At 36.1% G+C, this 18,034-nt stretch overlaps 3 protein-coding genes across 4 annotated transcripts; all 3 read right to left on the bottom strand.

Moving 5' to 3' along the window:
• Nucleotides 1–84: 84 nt before the first annotated feature.
• Nucleotides 85–3,527, bottom strand: ndfip1 (Nedd4 family interacting protein 1). Its single transcript, XM_056770170.1, has 8 exons — nt 3,287–3,527; nt 2,630–2,714; nt 2,164–2,294; nt 2,002–2,089; nt 1,543–1,667; nt 1,333–1,399; nt 1,100–1,206; nt 85–927 (listed from the first exon to the last, which is right to left on the bottom strand). The coding sequence occupies exons 1-7, from the start codon at nt 3,314–3,316 to the stop codon at nt 1,100–1,102; spliced, it is 633 nt and encodes a 210-aa protein (XP_056626148.1). The 5' UTR covers nt 3,317–3,527; the 3' UTR covers nt 85–927.
• A 963-nt stretch (nt 3,528–4,490) lies between these two features.
• On the bottom strand, nt 4,491–7,146 carry gnpda1 (glucosamine-6-phosphate deaminase 1). The gene is made up of 7 exons (XM_056770169.1): nt 6,955–7,146; nt 6,459–6,614; nt 6,271–6,372; nt 6,013–6,195; nt 5,695–5,879; nt 5,143–5,317; nt 4,491–4,993 (listed from the first exon to the last, which is right to left on the bottom strand). Exons 2-7 carry the CDS (start codon nt 6,580–6,582, stop codon nt 4,953–4,955), a joined length of 810 nt encoding a protein of 269 aa, XP_056626147.1. The 5' UTR covers nt 6,583–6,614; nt 6,955–7,146; the 3' UTR covers nt 4,491–4,952.
• A 3,630-nt stretch (nt 7,147–10,776) lies between these two features.
• On the bottom strand, nt 10,777–17,311 carry hspa4b (heat shock protein 4b). Of its 2 annotated transcripts, XM_056770248.1 has the most exons (20): nt 17,036–17,311; nt 15,836–15,893; nt 15,582–15,722; nt 15,282–15,404; nt 15,105–15,204; nt 14,895–15,028; nt 14,489–14,733; nt 14,311–14,387; nt 13,999–14,150; nt 13,779–13,885; nt 13,539–13,672; nt 13,168–13,352; nt 12,973–13,062; nt 12,729–12,884; nt 12,516–12,641; nt 11,850–11,957; nt 11,612–11,731; nt 11,367–11,528; nt 11,068–11,265; nt 10,777–10,989 (listed from the first exon to the last, which is right to left on the bottom strand). In XM_056770248.1, the coding sequence occupies exons 1-19, from the start codon at nt 17,140–17,142 to the stop codon at nt 11,068–11,070; spliced, it is 2,523 nt and encodes an 840-aa protein (XP_056626226.1). In that variant the 5' UTR covers nt 17,143–17,311; the 3' UTR covers nt 10,777–10,989. The 2 variants fall into 2 exon arrangements, with proteins under 2 accessions (XP_056626226.1, XP_056626225.1); XM_056770247.1 differs by having other exon boundaries at nt 10,777–11,265.
• Between the last annotated feature and the right edge of the window lie 723 nt (nt 17,312–18,034).

Here is an 18,034-nt window from a genome sequence, read left to right as displayed (position 1 = left end):
TGATTCATCTCTTTACATTTTTGGCAGTGTAACAATGTCAATGCATTCAGACATCAGATACTGACAAATCAACAAAGCAATCGGTTGGTGTTGCCATATAGGTTACATTTATTAAACGAAGTGTAAAACATAGAAATCACAAACACATGAAGCATGGACAGGACTTTTCCATAAAAATAAAAAGACCAATAATTCATCTACTGCTACATTTGGCATATAAAATGTTCTAGATTAAACCCGATCATTGATTGATTAAGCGCGTAATATATTTCAATGTGCTAGAATGCTGAATCAGCTTTAAAAAAAAAAACGTTATTAATCTAGAATCATCTTGTTTTTAATAACTACAGTTTTGGTCCACTTCATGACAGTTATTTGAAATAGGTTTAAGTATTTTTGATAATTTTATCGTCACAAGAACCCAGCAGTTGCTTTGTGTTAATATCAATTTGCTTAAATGCATTCCTAATGTTTAATTCAGCTCTCTTCTTGTACACCTTATATACATACTCTGTTCTAAACCACAAAAGAAAGATCAGTTACTTGATTTACTCACAAAGTAAAATTACAGCTTTCCCACAAATTAAGAAAACATTCACAGAAAGAAACTGTGTGTTACTGGGAATTTCATCAAACCAAATTTGCATCACTGGTTACGGAAACCTAAAATGCCAAACACGTGCAAATTTAAGAACTAAAAATGAATGCATATGACTGCACTTGGTATGAAGCCCCGAAGGTTGTTGGAGGAACTGAAATATTTGAGTAAAAACGCAATTGTAATTAGATGTATGATGTAAACAACTGAGAGATGCAGGCCTGTAGAAAGCAGATGCTGTCATTTATGTCCAGAAGATTCAGAGAGCTGTAGGCGACTTGCTTTTTTTTCAATGCATTGATCATTTTGCAATTATCCTGAGGAAAAATCTATTCACAAACAAACATTTTGTCATTTTAAAATCAGAAATTATTTCATTCATTAAAAAAAATTATATATCTATATATTATATTCTTAAACATTTAGAAAATTAAAACCCTTATTGTTAAATTTGAAGCTAATCTTTATTCATATAACCTGTTATAAATACTTATTACTTACCTAATAGATAAAAAGGACTCGGGTTCGAGGAAGCGTAGTCATAGAATGATCTGCCATATTGCGAACTCTGGAGTAGTTCACAAACCCCCGGAAAAACAGTAGGAATCCTGAAAGGAATTTTACATAACAATTCATGCTGTGTAAATATATTCCTTTACCCATTCCTTAAGGCAAAGATGAAACACTGAAATTGTTTATTTACACTGTACTTCTTCGACCAAATAAACACTCACCTACAACCAGGAAAACCCACCAAAGCCAGTACTGCCCATCAAAATATCCAGGGAAGTAGGTGGAAAACTGTTTAAATCACAAAGTATACAAATCTTACATTAATAAATAACAAAAACTTTAAACCATGCTGGATATTCCAAGCATTCTAAACATCACTACAAAGAAATTGTGAGCGCTGTCAAACAATGCAGCTTTACCACAGGTCTTACCCTGACAATCAGAACCCATTTGACAAGGGACAGTCCAAACCCAGATATCGCGCCATAGCGACCAGCAGCAGAGGTGGTCAGACAGAAGGAGAGGAAGAAGCCGATCCAGTTAAACAGGAACGCCACTGAGAACGTAAAGAACACAGAGCCATTAACATACTGTACATATTGTATGTGCTGCAGTGTTGTGTCTTCATGTGTATTATGCATTCATTATTCATCCATCATTCCATCTATAATAAATGACACCATACCGTGTAGAGATTTGATCTATTAAAATGAATTCCACTAAAAACAAAACAATGACTTGGTAAACATAAAGTGGCCACAACTGGCAAGCAACCCTAACTTTGTTTTAATAGCAAACATTACAGGACAGGCGAGAAAATTGCTTTTGTCAACTTGTTTTATGAGCTGTTTAAATGGACAGATGTCAGTGTGAGAACTGTTCACACTTACTGAAAAATGTCAGCATAAATATCCCATCGTTTCCGACCCGCAGTTGGTCTGTATCGTCAAAGCCATCTCTGCCGATAAAGTCTTCATCCTGAAGCGAAAGTACAAGGCGTCACTTAAGTATGCTATTAGCCAAGAATAATCCCAGATGGTTTACAGATTTACCCTGTCAGTGACCAAGGGAACAGTGGATTCAGCTTTGTTCCTCTCAGCCTCGTCGTATGATGGTAATGTTGTGGCAACATTGTATGAGGGGGGTTTGGGGAAGCCTTCATCCTCTTTGTACTCAAAAAAAGCTACAAAGGCATAAACCGAGTATTGTGGTTAGAAAAAAAGTGCCATTTTCATCCATTTCGTGCCTCTTTTGTTATGCTAGTACACTGCTCCTTTTTAATAAGAGGAAATATGAGCTTTTGCTATTGTTGTCGTTCACTGTCAAATTACACCTCAAGCATTTCATCATCCCATTTTTAATAAAAAATGTAATCTACTAAAGCTACAATTTAGCTGAAAGTCAGAGCTAAAAAGTTACGAGAAAGTAATTATACACTTTTTATAAATATTTATACCGCTTTCTAGACTAATAATGTGTTCATATATACGCGGACAGGTGAGAGTGAAAATCGGTTACCTGCGTTACTCGCTGCAAGGCTGCTGTAAGGTGGAGGTGCCTCGGTGGCTTGTTGAAAAACCTCCCCTTCTTCCTCATTACTCAACTAAAGTAAGAAAATAAGTGTGAATACAATGCCATTTCCAGTAAGTCTGAATAATTACGCTGATTTTGATAATAAAAACGAACATTTACAATTAGAGAAGTAGGCTATTCACCAACAAAACAAGTGCGCATCGGCCTTGGTGATTACGTTACTGTTTTTGTGAAGTTTCAATTCTACCACGACTGTGAAATTAGACAAAGATCCTCTCTACAGACTAGTACCCTAATGTTTTGACACTTGACAGACGTAAATAATAGTAATGACGAATATATGCGTTTTTTTAAATCAGTATACAATTAAAAATCTAACTTACAACAACCAGTTTTTCCAGTTTTGTGTGTTTACGGTTCGCGGAGAAAGAAGGCCGCTGCTGAGGTAAGCGGATGAATGCTAACCAGCTAATTAAACTAACTGAATCTGACAGCCTCTGTGCTGACACACACCATAATCAAAACCCACATACGTTATTTTAAAAGCAATTCGAGTCGATACATTCCTGCAAAACCAGTCATCTGTAAATAAAACAACCTGATGTTAGCAAGAAACCAACAGGCTTTGTAATGATCGGTTACCTGCTGATATCCACTCCTTTGCTCTGTCATTCTTAGTTGTGCGCCGATCACTTCAGCTAACCAGTCATACAGGACCAATACTTACTCGTTTACCTTTAGCGTCAGTCGCTATGACGAATATCGCTCGGTTTATTTAAATTATTCTGGTATGAAGTCAGATAGCCTAGATTGGGAGCACTAGGCTAATCTATAGCCCAAATAATGGCGACTGCTCATGCTCAGTTGGCTCCAGTAGCGACCTCTGTGGCCGTGTGCTCACATGATAGTGAGCTGCCTACGTAGACAACATTTTTAGTTAGATCGGACAAATTATTCGTAATCCTTACCTATCACTATTAACTAGTGTTCATGACAGAGCAAAGATTATGTTAGAAATAAGAAGAGATGACAAACTTGGACGTTAAAATTAAGTATCTGAGGAGAAAAAGAGCAGCTGCAACAACAACAAACATTATGTGGGCCAAACTTAAAGGGATAGTTCACCCAAAAATGAAAATTCTGTCGTCATTTACTCACTTTCGAGTTGTTCCATAACTTTATGAATTTATTTTTTTCTGATAAACACAGAGAAAGATATTTGGAAGAATGCGTATAAACAGACAGATTTTTTCAACTTTGGGCCAGGACGTGCGTCCGGTAAAACCATCTATATCAAACTGTAGCAAATTCGTAATTTAAAATAATAATTAAATAGTATAGTTTTTATGAAACTCACTAGAGTAGGCTAAATACTTAAGTACGTATGTTGTTTACTAGTTTTTACAATTTACTATAGTTAATACTACAGAATACTATAACAATATACTAATATATTATACTATGATATAATTATTATATTCAACAGTATTCTGTCATTTACTACCGTTTACTATAGTAAAAACCAAAATATACTACAATATCTTTTCATGTGGGATGCAATACTGCTATGCTCTCTTAAAAGAGTAGCGTGTGAACTCTGGAGGGAGTAGCACAATTGTGTTTCATAATGTTACACTAGGCAAATAGAGCAATAAAACTTACTTTTCTCTTTATCTGGAGCGACTTTTTGTGTGGTGTCCCCATTCCGAAGTGCCCTTCATTGGTGTAAACTTTGTCCATTCTAAAATGTGAATTCATATGTAGGCCATAATAGTTGCTGTAAATTTCCTTTATAAATTGTCATTGTCAGCAGTAACTACTATGTGTTAATAAATGCAAATAAAAGTGATAAATTGTGTAATTTTATTTTATGTTCCTCTGGAGAGTCACTAGAGAGATTTCACAATACGTGAATCATTTGTAAGTTCGTTTTTAGTAAGACACTGAAACAGTTTTTATTTTGTAAGAACATGATAGAAAACACCTCCTGTAAGTTAAAAATAAATACAGTAAAGTAAAGTATACTGTTGTGTAGAAATAAGACACACAAGTAATTCCCTGCAAGCACCACTTTATCAATAATCTCACACTTATTGGTCACATCAGAGGCATTGCGATTACGATTAACTATTTTATTCCATTGTGACTGTTTAATAAGTAGTATAATATTCATCATTCAAAATCAGGAATGTTTAATAACAAAGTATAAACTTTATCAAAAAATGAAAAAGAACTAAATGTGATAAAAAAAACACAACAACATCGCTAAATTGCAAAATCTGTGTAGATTCTTCTCTTGATTGTAGATCTATAGCTCATCCACCATCTTATTGTGCACATGCATCATCCCTGAAAAAAAAAACACCAACAAATGGATGATCTAATTTTCTCGTGTTTGATGTTCTTGTGTTCACTCCTACATTCTCTAAGCAGATATACTGTGGTAGGAACAGAAAGAGAACACTGAACCATGTAAAACATGAGATGGCATTTATTACCTTTGAAATACTTGACCGTTTTGACCTTCAGCTCCTGTGTGGCATCTTCATCACACACAAATACAGTCTGAGGATGCTGCTGGAAAGCTGATACTGTCCACATGTGATTAACTCCCTCTTCTATGGCATTATAGAGGGCAAATGCTTTATGAGCACCTGTGATTAGGATCATGACCTAAAATAGAATACAAAAATGTTATGTGTCAGATCTACGCACAACTAAAATTATTTTTCTTTTTGCTATTTTATAAACAGAATTGTGTGGTAGAAACTGACAGACACTGCTTTTATCTAAATGTTTTTAGAAATCGGATGTATAAGAATATAGGTATACATACTTGTTTACTTAATAATAGTAATAGATTTATATTGGGCATTTGTTGGTGATTACAAAAATTGGTAACAATTGCAGATTTTAGGGTTCGTAATTTTTTTTAGGCCAACCTAGACTCATATTCAACTTACCCAAACATGATAAACAACATCAATGGTAGTGGGAAGGACATTTTTAAATAAAGTGTGTGAATTCATGAATAAAATAATTAAATGTACCTCCCGAGCATCCATGACCGTACCAACACCAACAGTGAGAGCCATGGTGGGGACTTTAGAAAGTTCTCCATCAAAGAAACGTGCATTAGCCAGGATTGTGTCCATGGCTAAAGTCTTAACACGTGTTCGGGACACAAGACTTGAACCGGGCTCATTGAAGGCGATGTGACCGTCAGGTCCAATACCTACAACATTAATACAACACTGAGAAAGTTATACCATAATATTTTATGGTAGCTTACCAAAGCGGAACAACATTCATCTACCCATAGACCTTTATCAAATGACTACAGGTCAAAGTTTAATCTAACATCTCACCGCCAACAAAAAGTTCAATTCCTCCAGCAGCTTTGATCTGGGCTTCAAAGTCCTGACATTCTTTCTCTAGATTGGACGCATTGCCATCCAAGATATGAGCGTTCTCAGCTCGGATGTCAATATGCTTGAAGAAGTTGTTCCACATAAATGAGTGATAACTTTCGGGATGTTCTCTAGGAAGTCCTGAAAAAACAGTCACTTAGTGCAATGTTACGACCGAATATATGACAGCAGCGTCAACCCTTGATCCCCACATACCTACATACTCATCCATATTAAACGTTTTCACATATTGGAAAGATACTTCTCCCCTCTTGTGATACTCAATAAGTTTCTTGTAGCATCCAAGGGGAGTGCTTCCTGTAGGAAATATAAGCAACACTGATGGATCACAGACATGGATTCAACAAAAAATATGCGATGCACAAACTGTTTAATAATCCTACCTGTGGGAAGTCCAAGAGTGAAGAATCTGTCAGGACCTGGATTGAATTTTTTTATCCTGTTTCTGATGTATTTGGCACCCCATTCGCTGACCTGGTCATATTCGTTGAGTATGATGAGTTTCATGGTGTCTGCGTGGAGCGATCTGGTGGAACGACCTGCAAAGTCACGTAAGTGTTTTTTAGTATAGTTTTCATTATACGATCTCGTGTTATGCAGACTTTAGCCTCATTATCGTTAAATTGGACGGAAGTGAAGTAATAATCAAAACTATAAACACAATTGTACAGCCGTGTGTCAATGACAGAGACGTGACGAACTTCGACGCTGCTGTAGCACTGAAGGCGCGCGGTACATTCACTGACAAAGGACACTTGTACAATACATTTTTTAACACGAACAATAATTGTATTAGTTTAAGTTGAACTAAAACTATTCGAAACTATGAACTCGTGAGCTAATTAGAATCGTCAAGTCTTGTGTTTGTTAAACACTTACCGGATGATATGATGTCTGTTGGTTTTCATGTAATAGCTCCGGACCGCAGGGCAGAGGAACACGATCATGTGATTCAGGAAATCTTGCGGAGTTTGCGGATCTAGCATTTGAGCTCCAACTATTAAAGTTACTTACAAAATGCTATTTTAAGCTTCTAGTAGCAAATCCCTTCGGAAAAAAATATTATTTAAACATAGTTTTACTATGGTATTCATTGTAAAACCATAGCAACCACAAATGACCACTTTAGTAACCATAGTTTAACCATGGTATTTAAAGTATAACTATGGTAAATTTGAGGAAAATGCATGTTAAAATTCTTAAACATGAGGCAAATTAGAATTGGATTATCAAACGAACCTATTTTGGATCCAATTGACTTAGGGGAATTAACCAAGGTGTGGTAAGACAATCCGTGTATCATTCGTTCTTTTCATATTCAATTGAGATTCCAAAATCGGAAAATTAAAAAACGGTTTGTTATTTCGTTATTCGTTTATAAATGTGATACCAAAAAACAAATAACGGGTCATTTTTCGTACTTTTGATTTAATGCTCAGATCAAAAATAGGAAATGAAATAAAGGGGACACGACAGATTTTGATTTTGAGATTTAATTTGTTCGATTTGGGTAAACCGGAAGTTATCTTCGTGTGTATGTGTTGCACTTGGAAGTTTGCCGCATTTGCAAAAAGTTAAAAGAAGCCTGAAAATCCTCAATCTTGCAGTGATTGACTAAGTAATTGTTTTTGTAATTTCGTATCGACACCATGGCCGTACTGGAATCATATGCTGATTTAATTAAAGACTTATTTGAAACTGTCAAGACACATAAAGAGATGTCAACTACGCTGCAGAAGATGGGTATCCAGCGAAGTTCTGCTACAAAATGCTACAATAAAAATATCTGCTTTTTGGCTAGATGTTAGTCATGAATACTGGGTATAACTCCAATGTAGAACGTCTAACGCACCCTCAAAGAACTCGAGATATGGCACCCCAAATTGTCCAATAACCCAAAAATGCTACAGTAAAACTGTTTTCTTGCATGACGGTAGACATCAAGACAAGGTGTAACCTAGCTGTGGAACTTTTAACGCACCATCAAAGACATACTTGTACAAAAACACAGTTCTGTGTCAAAGTTTACTTAAATATATATACATGTAACTACATAGCAGTAATATAATGTGTGTATAATGCACTGGCTAAGACCAACAAGAGTATAATAAATTGTATAAGAACAATGGATCAGTAAAAAATTAGAATAAGCTTTATTTTCAAATTGTGCACACAAAGACAAGCAACGTGTTGTGGTTTCAGGAGCTCAGAATGAAAAAATACAGTATAGACAAACAAAGGAAATAGAAAAAATAAATATATAGAATAAAAACAGTTAATTATATATATGCAAAGTATAACAAAACGGTGTATACTATGTTTTTTTTACAAATATACACGTAAATTACTCATGCATAAACCGTACTGCATGTTCTGCACCAGAATATTGCACTTTCAAACATGTAGGTACTTTTGGATTCGATTAATATTCATGGTGGACATAGGCTGCCTAAAAAAACTGTTCGATCAAAGTAATATAGAGAATGTTAAGGGGAGTGGGTGATGGAGGTTCCACGTGAAGTTCACGGTCATCTCAAGGGGCATTCAGCAGGTCATGACTTAGACAGCGAGCAGCAGCCCATCCTCTGTGCACTCTCTCTCACACACGCACGCAGGCAGGCACAGACACACGCCAACAGACACACACACACGCGCGCGCACACAGAAACACACACACAAAAAAGTTTTTATTTTAAAAACGTAAAAGAAGAGAAACGCGAGATGGTCCCTAAGAAGCTAAGCGTGAATAAGAAACTGCGAATAAGAAGCTGGATTCAACCTCGTCTCATTTCAGAACTTCGCTGGATACCCATCTTCTGCAGCGTAGTTGACATCTCTTTATGTGTCCTGACAGTTTCAAATAAGTCTTTAATTAAATCAGCATATGATTCCAGTGCGGCCAGGGTGTCGATACGAAATTACAAAAAAAATTACTTAGTCAATCACTGCAAGATTGAGGGTTTTCAGGCTTCTTTTAACTGCAACACATACACACACGAAGATAACTTCCGGCTTACCCAAATCGAACAAATTAAATCTCAAAATCAAAATCTGTCGTGTCCCCTTTGTTTCATTTCCCATTTTTGATCTGAGCATTAAATCAAAAGTACGAAAAATGACCCGTTATTTGTTTTTTGGTATCACATTTATAAACGAATAACGAAATAACAAACCGTTTTTTAATTTTCAGATTTTGGAATCTCAATTGAATATGAAAAGAACGAATGATACACGGATTTAAGACCATAGTAAATTTGTGGTTAAGTTATTAAGGTTTTACGACAAAATAAAAACAAGATAGGCTACTATGGCCAATTTCTCTAAGACATGTAACGGTAATACATACACTCACCTAAAGAATTATTAGGAACACCTGTTCAATTTCTCATTAATGCAATTATGGTGGTGGTGTAATGGTGTGGGGGATGTTTTCTTGGCACACTTTAGACCCCTTAGTGCCAATTGGGCATCGTTTAAATGCCACGGCCTACCTGAGCATTGTTTCTGACCATGTCCATCCCTTTATGACCACCATGTACCCATCCTCTGATGGCTACTTCCAGCAGGATAATGCACCATGTCACAAAGCTCGAATCATTACAAATTGGTTTCTTGAACATGACAATGAGTTCACTGTACTAAAATGGCCCCCACAGTCACCAGATCTCAACCCAATAGAGCATCTTTGGGATGTGGTGGAACAGTAGCTTCGTGCATCCCATAAATCTCCATCAACTGCAAGACGCTATCCTATCAATATTGGCCAACATTTCTAAAGAATGCTTTCAGCACCTTGTTGAATCAATGCCACGTAGAATTAAGGCAGTTCTGAAGGCGAAAGGGAGTCAAACACAGTATTAGTATGGTGTTCCTAATAATCCTTTAGGTGAGTGTATCATTATATAGAGACCACTTTCCAAAATGTAAATACTGGTGCAGAAGCACTTCACGTTTTATTATTTTTATTTTAAATTCTTACACATATATTTAAATCCTAAAGATATTAGTTTTGATTCGGTTATAAATGTTCTGTTATTTTGTACAAACTTTGTGTAGTGTTAAAATAGGAAGTGCTTTCGGACTAGCGTTGCTTATGTTTTCCAAAGTGGTCTTTATACAGCCGTGGAAAAAATTAAGAGACCTTTTTTCTGATTTTAAAATGTAGTATTTATAGGTCTGTGTTAAGGTTAGATGTGAACAACTAACAATAATTCTTACCAAATTTCAAACTTTATATTTGCAGAAAACGAAAACTGGAGAAACAGGTTAAAATAACTGGAAAAAAATGCAATGCTCTGTATGTTTCAGACCTCAAATACTGCAATGAAAACAAGTTCATATTCACGTTTAAGCAATACACCAGTCCTATTTGCATGTAGGAATAGTTTACAAATTATTTTTATGTGATAATCTTGTTGAAATTCAACAAACACTGGGGTCTGGAATGACCACAATACATATAGAATTGCTGATTTGAAATGACAATTTGTTATGGTCTCTTAATTTCGTCTACGGCTGCATATATAGTATACCTTCTTTCAGCAATTTTTTTAAGGTTTATTGCAGGTTTTCATGAATAAAAGGGTTTTATGTTTGTTTTAAGTGAGTGCACCTTGGGTTACTCTGTAAAGAACATCATTGTACTACGGCACCACCAAACTACCTTTTACAAATTCATCAAAAAATATAAACATATACAAATATGTTTCAGTCCATATTTATTGAAACACCTGTTAACAGAACCAAACAGCATATTCCTGAACAGAACTGTTCTCAGAGGGCTTACAGCATTGTTGAGTTATGATTTCTTTAATATAAAAGGACATGCAAACGTAACCGCGATCCTCTCATTGCCAGAATCAACCATTGCCAGAATCAACCTGCTGTGTCCGTGAATCAAGGCTTAAGCAGTCACTGGAAACATAAAAGTTAACATTAACATGACATTACGTAGCATAATGTGTAATGTTAACATAACATTACACAGCGCACTTAGTCAAGGTCCATTTCAGGCTTGGCTTCTGTAGTTTCTGCACTGTCTGCTGCAGCTTGTTCTGTACCGCTGGACTGAGCCTCGGCGTTTTCCTGTCCATTGACCGGTCCGTTTGGCTCTGATGGGTTCTCTTCTTTTGGCAAGTCCACTTTGGGCTTGGGTTTGGACACAACTGGATTGCAGGTAGAGAACAGCTCCTGTTAAAACAATTGGAATTGATTTGAGCAGAGGTAAACTCAACATTCATCAATTTTCATTATGAAGCGCAAAATCTGTGCTTTTTGCCAATATTACCGACCCGTGTTTTGGCCTGAATGTCTGAAGTTTTCACCACAGGCTCCATGGCGAGACTCTGTTTACTCTGCTGGTTCATTTGACTGTTCATCCAGATCATGACATCATTTACCATCCTGTCCACCTTCTGAACTTCAGTCTCATCCAAATGGTCATACAGTTCCTCCTTTAATTCACAATTCAAAATGTGAAGCCATCGTACAGGAAGCGTCCGTTTCTAACTTCTTACACACAGTAATGAAGTCTCACCTTGGTTTTGTAGGCTTCTACAATCTTCATGAATTGCTGCAACTGTCTGCCCAACTCCTCAAAAGCTTTGGGTCTCTCTTCAGATTCTGTGTATCTGTCTTGAATGGGCTGGCCGAGTTTCTGCAACAATAGTCAGAACAGATGAATAGATCTTGTAATTGAATCGTATTTTGCATATTGGTATACCAATTTACATCAAACTATATCACAAATTAGAGATATTGAAGGCATTTATTACCTTAAGGTCAGCAAGTTTGTCGATGTACACTTGTTTAGGTTGATCCTCACCATCTTCATAGAGCCAGGCCTCAGTGTCCTCTAGTTTTAATAAGAAAGTGTCTCTATCCTGTGAAGGTGGATCCAAGAGAAAACAGCTAATCATTATATGTCAAGCAATGCAATATAATTTTTAATTCTATGGTCAGAATAATTCTGTTAAACTTCAATACAATTCAGATATTATTGTTTAATTAACAAATTACCAATTAATTGTTATGGTTTTGCAAGGGGCTCCTGAATATGTAGTAAATATATTTTTAAAAGTGCTGTCAAATCGATTTATTGATTACAAAATAGATGTTTGTTTTAGTTAATGTGTGTGTGCAATGTATATTTATATGCATATATGAATACACAAACATGCACGTATATATCTAAGAAATATGTGTAATTTATACTTGTACATATCACACTGATACGTTATATAAAGACAAACAATATCGATTTGACAGCATTACTTTTTAAAATAATTGTAATAAAATTGTCATTTTTACAGGGATTTCTCCCATTAATAGATATTTATAAATATTATATATATAAACTTTTTCAGATTTGAAAACAAATTTTAAATTCCTTTTTTTTAGAATGTGGAAACAATTCATTTAAGTCATGTTTTGATTCTCACACTCTCATTGACGAACTTCTCGAATATCCCGTTCAGTCTGTCCCTCATCTCATACACATACTCCTCCACGTAGTTCTTGGAATCGTTTCGTTCCTTCTCAAGCTTGTCCTGCATGATCATTTTACCCTGGGGAAACCAATTTCACAGTAGCTTTGATCGTGGTTTTGAAATCCTGTGACCTTAATCCAAATTTCAGCTGGATAGAAAACTTACCTCGCTCTCCACGAACAGATTCAGCATGTCATTGGCTAACTGCCACTGTGGATTGTTTTCAATGGGAAGATCCAAGACCTTTGTTTTCACTTTGGGCTTCTTGGCCTGTGGAGGCTGGTCGGTTTTCTTCTCCTGTTTGCCTTCCTCTGTGGATGTCTGAACGGCCAATAGAGAGATATTATTTATGGCTATCATCTGATAATTTAGCAATTGGTTACACATATAGTTGTTACATCTCATTTACCTCCATTTCTTCTGTTCCGGCTTTTTTCTCCCCAGCTTCTTGTTCATCTCCCGGTGACTTCTGTTCTTCTTGATCAACCTGCATTTTGCTCTGAAAAAGGATCAGAATAAAAAAGTTAGCAAAACATGAATCTGTAATGCTACACAGGTTTATATAATGGTGAGAAATGACAGCATTTTATGATCCAAGACACACCTCATTTTCTTTTTCAGGGGTCTGCTCAGTGTCCATTTTCTCTTCTTCCTCCTCAGACTTCTGGATCTCCACTAGTGAAGCGCTGGACACGCTGAAGATCCCATGGATATTGACTCGCACTTTCACCTTTACCTTTGAACTCTCACCTGTGGCCTGAGGTACCACCTTTTGGATAACATATTGGCCTAAACAACAAATGCAAGACCTTTTAGTACATGTAACTCAGATGTAGTGTAAACATTTACACATATCCTTAGGATGTAGGTCTATCAATGACATTGAAAAAACATAGTGCTTTTGTTCTTTGTTATTTTAATTCACTGCTTTAATGCCAGGCATCTGTCTCCACAGTTATGTTGTTATTGTCATACCTATTGTGGGATCTGGATAGGGGAGCTCTTTAGGGCTGTTATAGTAAGCATCCAAAGAAAAAGGCTCTCTCCGATAGAAGGTTAACACTTTTGAGTAAGGTGATGCATGGTTCTTTGGAAACACCTCACAGTCACTGAAATGTAAAAACAGACAATCAAAGATTGACCACAATCAGGCAAAATTACTGAAATCCAAGCAATGAAACATGGTAAAACTGTAAATGTGAAAATGCTTTGTACTTGACTCCGTCTTCAGCTGCAGAATTCCATTTCAGGGAGATCGGAAAAGGAACCACATCTGTTATGGAAAACTCACGAACTTTGAAAGCAGGAGAGAGAATAGCGCACTGCGGAAGTAAAAAACAGATTCTGTACATATGCTATCAAACTGAAGTTCTATGGGTCCTCTTAAGATGTTAGCATTAACCGAGTGAACAGAGGAAGTAGTATATGAACTGACCTGTAGAGCACATCCTCTGGCTACGGCCTCATCTGCGTTCAGCGTCGTGCTCGTTTCCTTCCCAAAGAATTTGCTGATTCTCTCCTTGATTGCCGGCATTCTAGAGGCTCCACCCAATATTTCAACAGCATAAATGTCATCTTTTTTCAGATCTGCAATAGAAGAAAGGTGTTTGAAGATTTTTTTATTTTAAACTAGAATCATGAAAAGTGTTTGTAACTTAAATGTATGATATTTTATGCATGTGTGGTTATCAATTCCCAACGTCATACCAGTTAAAAGAAAAGCAACCTAAAGAAAAGCTTAACTTACGAGCTTGTTCAAGGATGCTGCGCAGTGGAAGTTCAACCCTTGCTAAGATGTCAGCGCACATCTCTTCAAACTGACCCCTGTCACACAAATAAAACAATGTAGGAGATTCTTTAAGATCTCATAACACATATCAGGTTGCGAATAAGTAACTTTAGCTCAAATGTAAGACTCTTTTTACCTGTTGAGTTTGCTGGACACATCAATGTCGTTCATGAAACACTCGATGTTAAGGGGCAGATCAGAAGAGTTTGCGCTCATCAGTTTCTTCAGCTTTTCACACTCCTGGTAGAGTCGCACCAAAGCTCTGGGCTTGGACTTTACATCCAGCTTGTACTTCACTGCAAACTCATCACAAAAATGCTTCACCAGCCTCTCATCGAAGTCTTGGCCTCCCATCTCAGAGTCAAAGGCTGTGGCTAGAATCTGCAGGTATAGATAAACTGATTAATCATATGTTTATTTTCCAAATAGTTTAACACTTGTTTCCAAAAGTGTGACAAAGCACCACAAAATAAAAAAATAAATATCAATTGGATGTTGGAATTGTAAACATGATCATATTTTTTTTTACACAAAATGCCCACCTTCAGTTTGCCTTTATTAAAGGCACACACAGAGACCTGGTAGCCTGAATGTCCAAGATCGACAAACACCACATTCCTCGGCTTTTCCTCAGGCGCTGGAAGATCCTGCTTGTAAATCCCATACGCCAAAGCCACTGTGTGAGATAGAAAATGTAAGAAGGAGTGTTCAGGAAAACGGATGTGGGGTGCTGTAAACTCTGCCCAACTCACCTGCAGTTGTTTCATTCATAAGTCTCAGACAGTTGAGTCCTGCAATCTGAGCAGCGTCAATGACGGATCTTCTCTCAGCATCAGTGAAAAAGCAGGGGACCTATGAAAGTTTAAACAGCATTTCTTTAAGAACCTGATATCAAAGTGGACAAGTCTACGAACAGCCTATAAACTCACAGAGATTACACAATCAGCAACCGGTTTCTTCAGGGCGCTCTCTGCAGTCTCCTTCAGTTTGGACAGGAGCATCGCTGTGACCTGCTCAATACTGAAGACCTTCTCCTCCTCCAAGTACATCACCTATAAAACATCACAAAACACACAAATGCTACAGCACAAATTACTTTTCCAATTTTCATTCCAAAATAAAACACTGCTTGGGGTTTTTGCAAGACCAGACGAGTCTTGTGTTTGCATGATTAAATCTCAGGTCTTTTCTTTTGTGCACTTGATAACAGCTCACTTTACAGTAAGTACCTTTATGCCTGTTGTTCCTGAAGGCATCTGTGACAGGTCATACACAAGCCTGGACTTCATGTTCTGGACAAATGGATCAGAGAAGGCTCGACCATGGAAAGATTTGAATCCTTGGACGGTGTTTTTGCAGTTTGTGACCAACTTGTTGAAAAATATTATAATAATAGCGTTATGGGTAATCGCAAACACAAATATTGTTTCATAGATGTAGATTTAAGGGTTACAAAAATCTTGCAGACTGGCACATCACATACCTGACTTTTAGCTGCAGCACCAATAGATCGATTTCGGGGTCCAAAGGAAACGCACGCTCTAAAATCATAATTGTACATTTTTAGGTCTAAAATGCCTAGACTTAGCAAATAGGGATGTAACAATATTATCGATATCATGTTTACTCATTTAAAAGAGCAAAATTGTCTCAACATTATCAGGGTCACTTGACTGTATGAAACGATAGGTCTTCTGGGCCTAACATAGAGAATGTTAGACAAAATAATAGATGATACCTTGTTAGGCAAGGTCTATCTGGTGTAATTATTTTATTTATAAAAGAGATTTGTGGGTCATTTGACCCATCTCATACTATAACTCATTACGATTAGCAGGTTACGAAAAGAGGATGCTAATGGCACATTTCCAAGACATCATTTGTCATTTTAAATAAAGTAAAGTAAATAAATGTCGTACCATGGACTGTACTCCGAGGTATTATCATCGTATGGTGAGATTTTGATATTGTTACATCCCTACTAACAAATACTATTCTTAAATCATTACACATTATAACAATACCACACAAATACCTAAAGCAAAGCACTTTAACAAGTTCACAAAAATATATATATTTGATAATTTTTCTAATTTGTATAAACTTGCCGCTTTTGCAGAACACAAAAAAAAGATATTTTGAAGAATGTTGGTAACCAAACAACATCGGCCTCAATTGAATACATACATTTCTAAAAATACCATATTTTGTGTTCTACAGTAGTACATGCTTTGAATGAAATGAGATTGAATTAATGATGACAGATTTTCCTTTTTGGGAGAACTATCATAGTAATGGTACACGATAATGACATTTTATTTACACGTATGAAGAATATTTTTCTTATTTTTGGGTACCACGTAATGGAACACACAGTGGTCCATTAATATTATTTGTACAATCAGTGTTACTGTAAAAAAAATCGTCCATGATCTGATAACATTGCTTGCTGTACCATGAATACGAAAATGTAGTGAGTTGCCTACCTAGACAACATCCCAAGGTGTGCATAATAAGCGGTCTAGGTAGGCAGCCCACTAGACTGAGGCACATGCTTGTCAAATCCATGTCTGTCACAAAGCGACCCATTTAAAAAATATGCAACTTAACACAAACCACCAAACGATCTAGATGACATCTGCATTGTTTTTGTAATGTATGTGGTTATTAATGAGAGACTCACGGTGTGCATCGGTCGCTGTATTCATTCGCAATCGTCTCGATTCCTCCAGCTCGAGCTACTGCTACATAGCAATTCAGAAAACCCAGATCAAAACCCACGACAGACATCTTTAAAATCTACGGGATCTATCAAAAAACAGCACGTCCGAAATCAAATGTGGACCAAACAGTCAATCCGTAATATGTAGAGATTAATCAAGATGGTTTTAATTCATTATTTCACTGTCACTTCACGGAGGAATGAGGCTGTGGATGATAAACGCCGGTCATGAGATGAACAAACCACTTCCGGTTCAAGCGACATATTAGGAGTCCAAGATGAAGTACTCGTTACAATAAAAAGTTCACTTTTGGTGTTTTTAAATAACACTATATAATATTGTTATTTATGCCTTGTGTGGAGTTTAATTATGTTTATTGTTTAATTAATTTTTCCTCCTTTTTATGTAATTATTAATTAAATTTCTATTCATATTTACGTTTCTGCGTTGTTTGGTTAACGCGTAATTATTTCGTAGAACATGTCTCTGTTTCCCTACACTATTAGACTAATTTATATATATATATATATATATATATATATATATATATATAATCTAAATAATCCTTCAATAATCTAAATAATAGTAATAATTGAATTTGATTTAATTTGAGTCTTAATTTATTCTATAAATAATGATAAGGGGAGAAATAAAGATAAATGTGTCCAAAATATTTCTTATCATATCACAAAATAAATGATTAAAAATGTTTTCCACTTTATTGTTTACTTTGCTAAGAAATCATTATTGATCTTAATTAAAATTTATAGCTATTCTTAACTGTGATGAATTTTCATACTAAGATTTTTTTCAATTAATTGGTTCACTTGACATGTAAAGGTGGCAATTTGAACCTTAATTAAAGGGCAAACTTCTCTTTTCTTTCACTGTGAGTGAATGAAAGTCTCGCGGTACAAAGCTGTGCAGGCATGGAACAGATCGTGAAGAGTCGTAAATCG

This window comes from Triplophysa dalaica, chromosome 16 (assembly GCF_015846415.1).
Source record: "Triplophysa dalaica isolate WHDGS20190420 chromosome 16, ASM1584641v1, whole genome shotgun sequence".
Taxonomy (NCBI): Eukaryota; Metazoa; Chordata; class Actinopteri; order Cypriniformes; family Nemacheilidae; genus Triplophysa; species Triplophysa dalaica.
The sequence above is the reverse complement of the archived record's forward strand: the minus strand, read 5'-3'. Positions and strand labels throughout refer to the sequence as shown.

Coding starts and splice junctions, on each gene's coding strand:
- hspa4b (XM_056770247.1), bottom strand. CDS start 17,142: ATGTCTGTCGTGGGTTTTGATCTGGGTTTTCTGAATTGCTATGTAGCA. Junction 15,723..15,835: donor GTGCTGCAGCTAAAAGTCAG/GTATGTGATGTG, acceptor TTTTTCAACAAG/TTGGTCACAAACTGCAAAAA. Junction 12,885..12,972: donor CCGGAACAGAAGAAATGGAG/GTAAATGAGATG, acceptor TTGGCCGTTCAG/ACATCCACAGAGGAAGGCAA.
- ndfip1 (XM_056770170.1), bottom strand. CDS start 3,316: ATGACAGAGCAAAGGAGTGGATATCAGCAG. Junction 1,668..2,001: donor ATTTATGCTGACATTTTTCA/GTAAGTGTGAAC, acceptor TTACGTTCTCAG/TGGCGTTCCTGTTTAACTGG. Junction 1,400..1,542: donor AATGGGTTCTGATTGTCAGG/GTAAGACCTGTG, acceptor TGATTTAAACAG/TTTTCCACCTACTTCCCTGG.
- gnpda1 (XM_056770169.1), bottom strand. CDS start 6,582: ATGAAACTCATCATACTCAACGAATATGACCAGGTCAGCGAATGGGGT. Junction 5,318..5,694: donor CGGTCATGGATGCTCGGGAG/GTACATTTAATT, acceptor ATTCTATTTTAG/GTCATGATCCTAATCACAGG. Junction 4,994..5,142: donor AACGGTCAAGTATTTCAAAG/GTAATAAATGCC, acceptor TTTTTTTTTCAG/GGATGATGCATGTGCACAAT.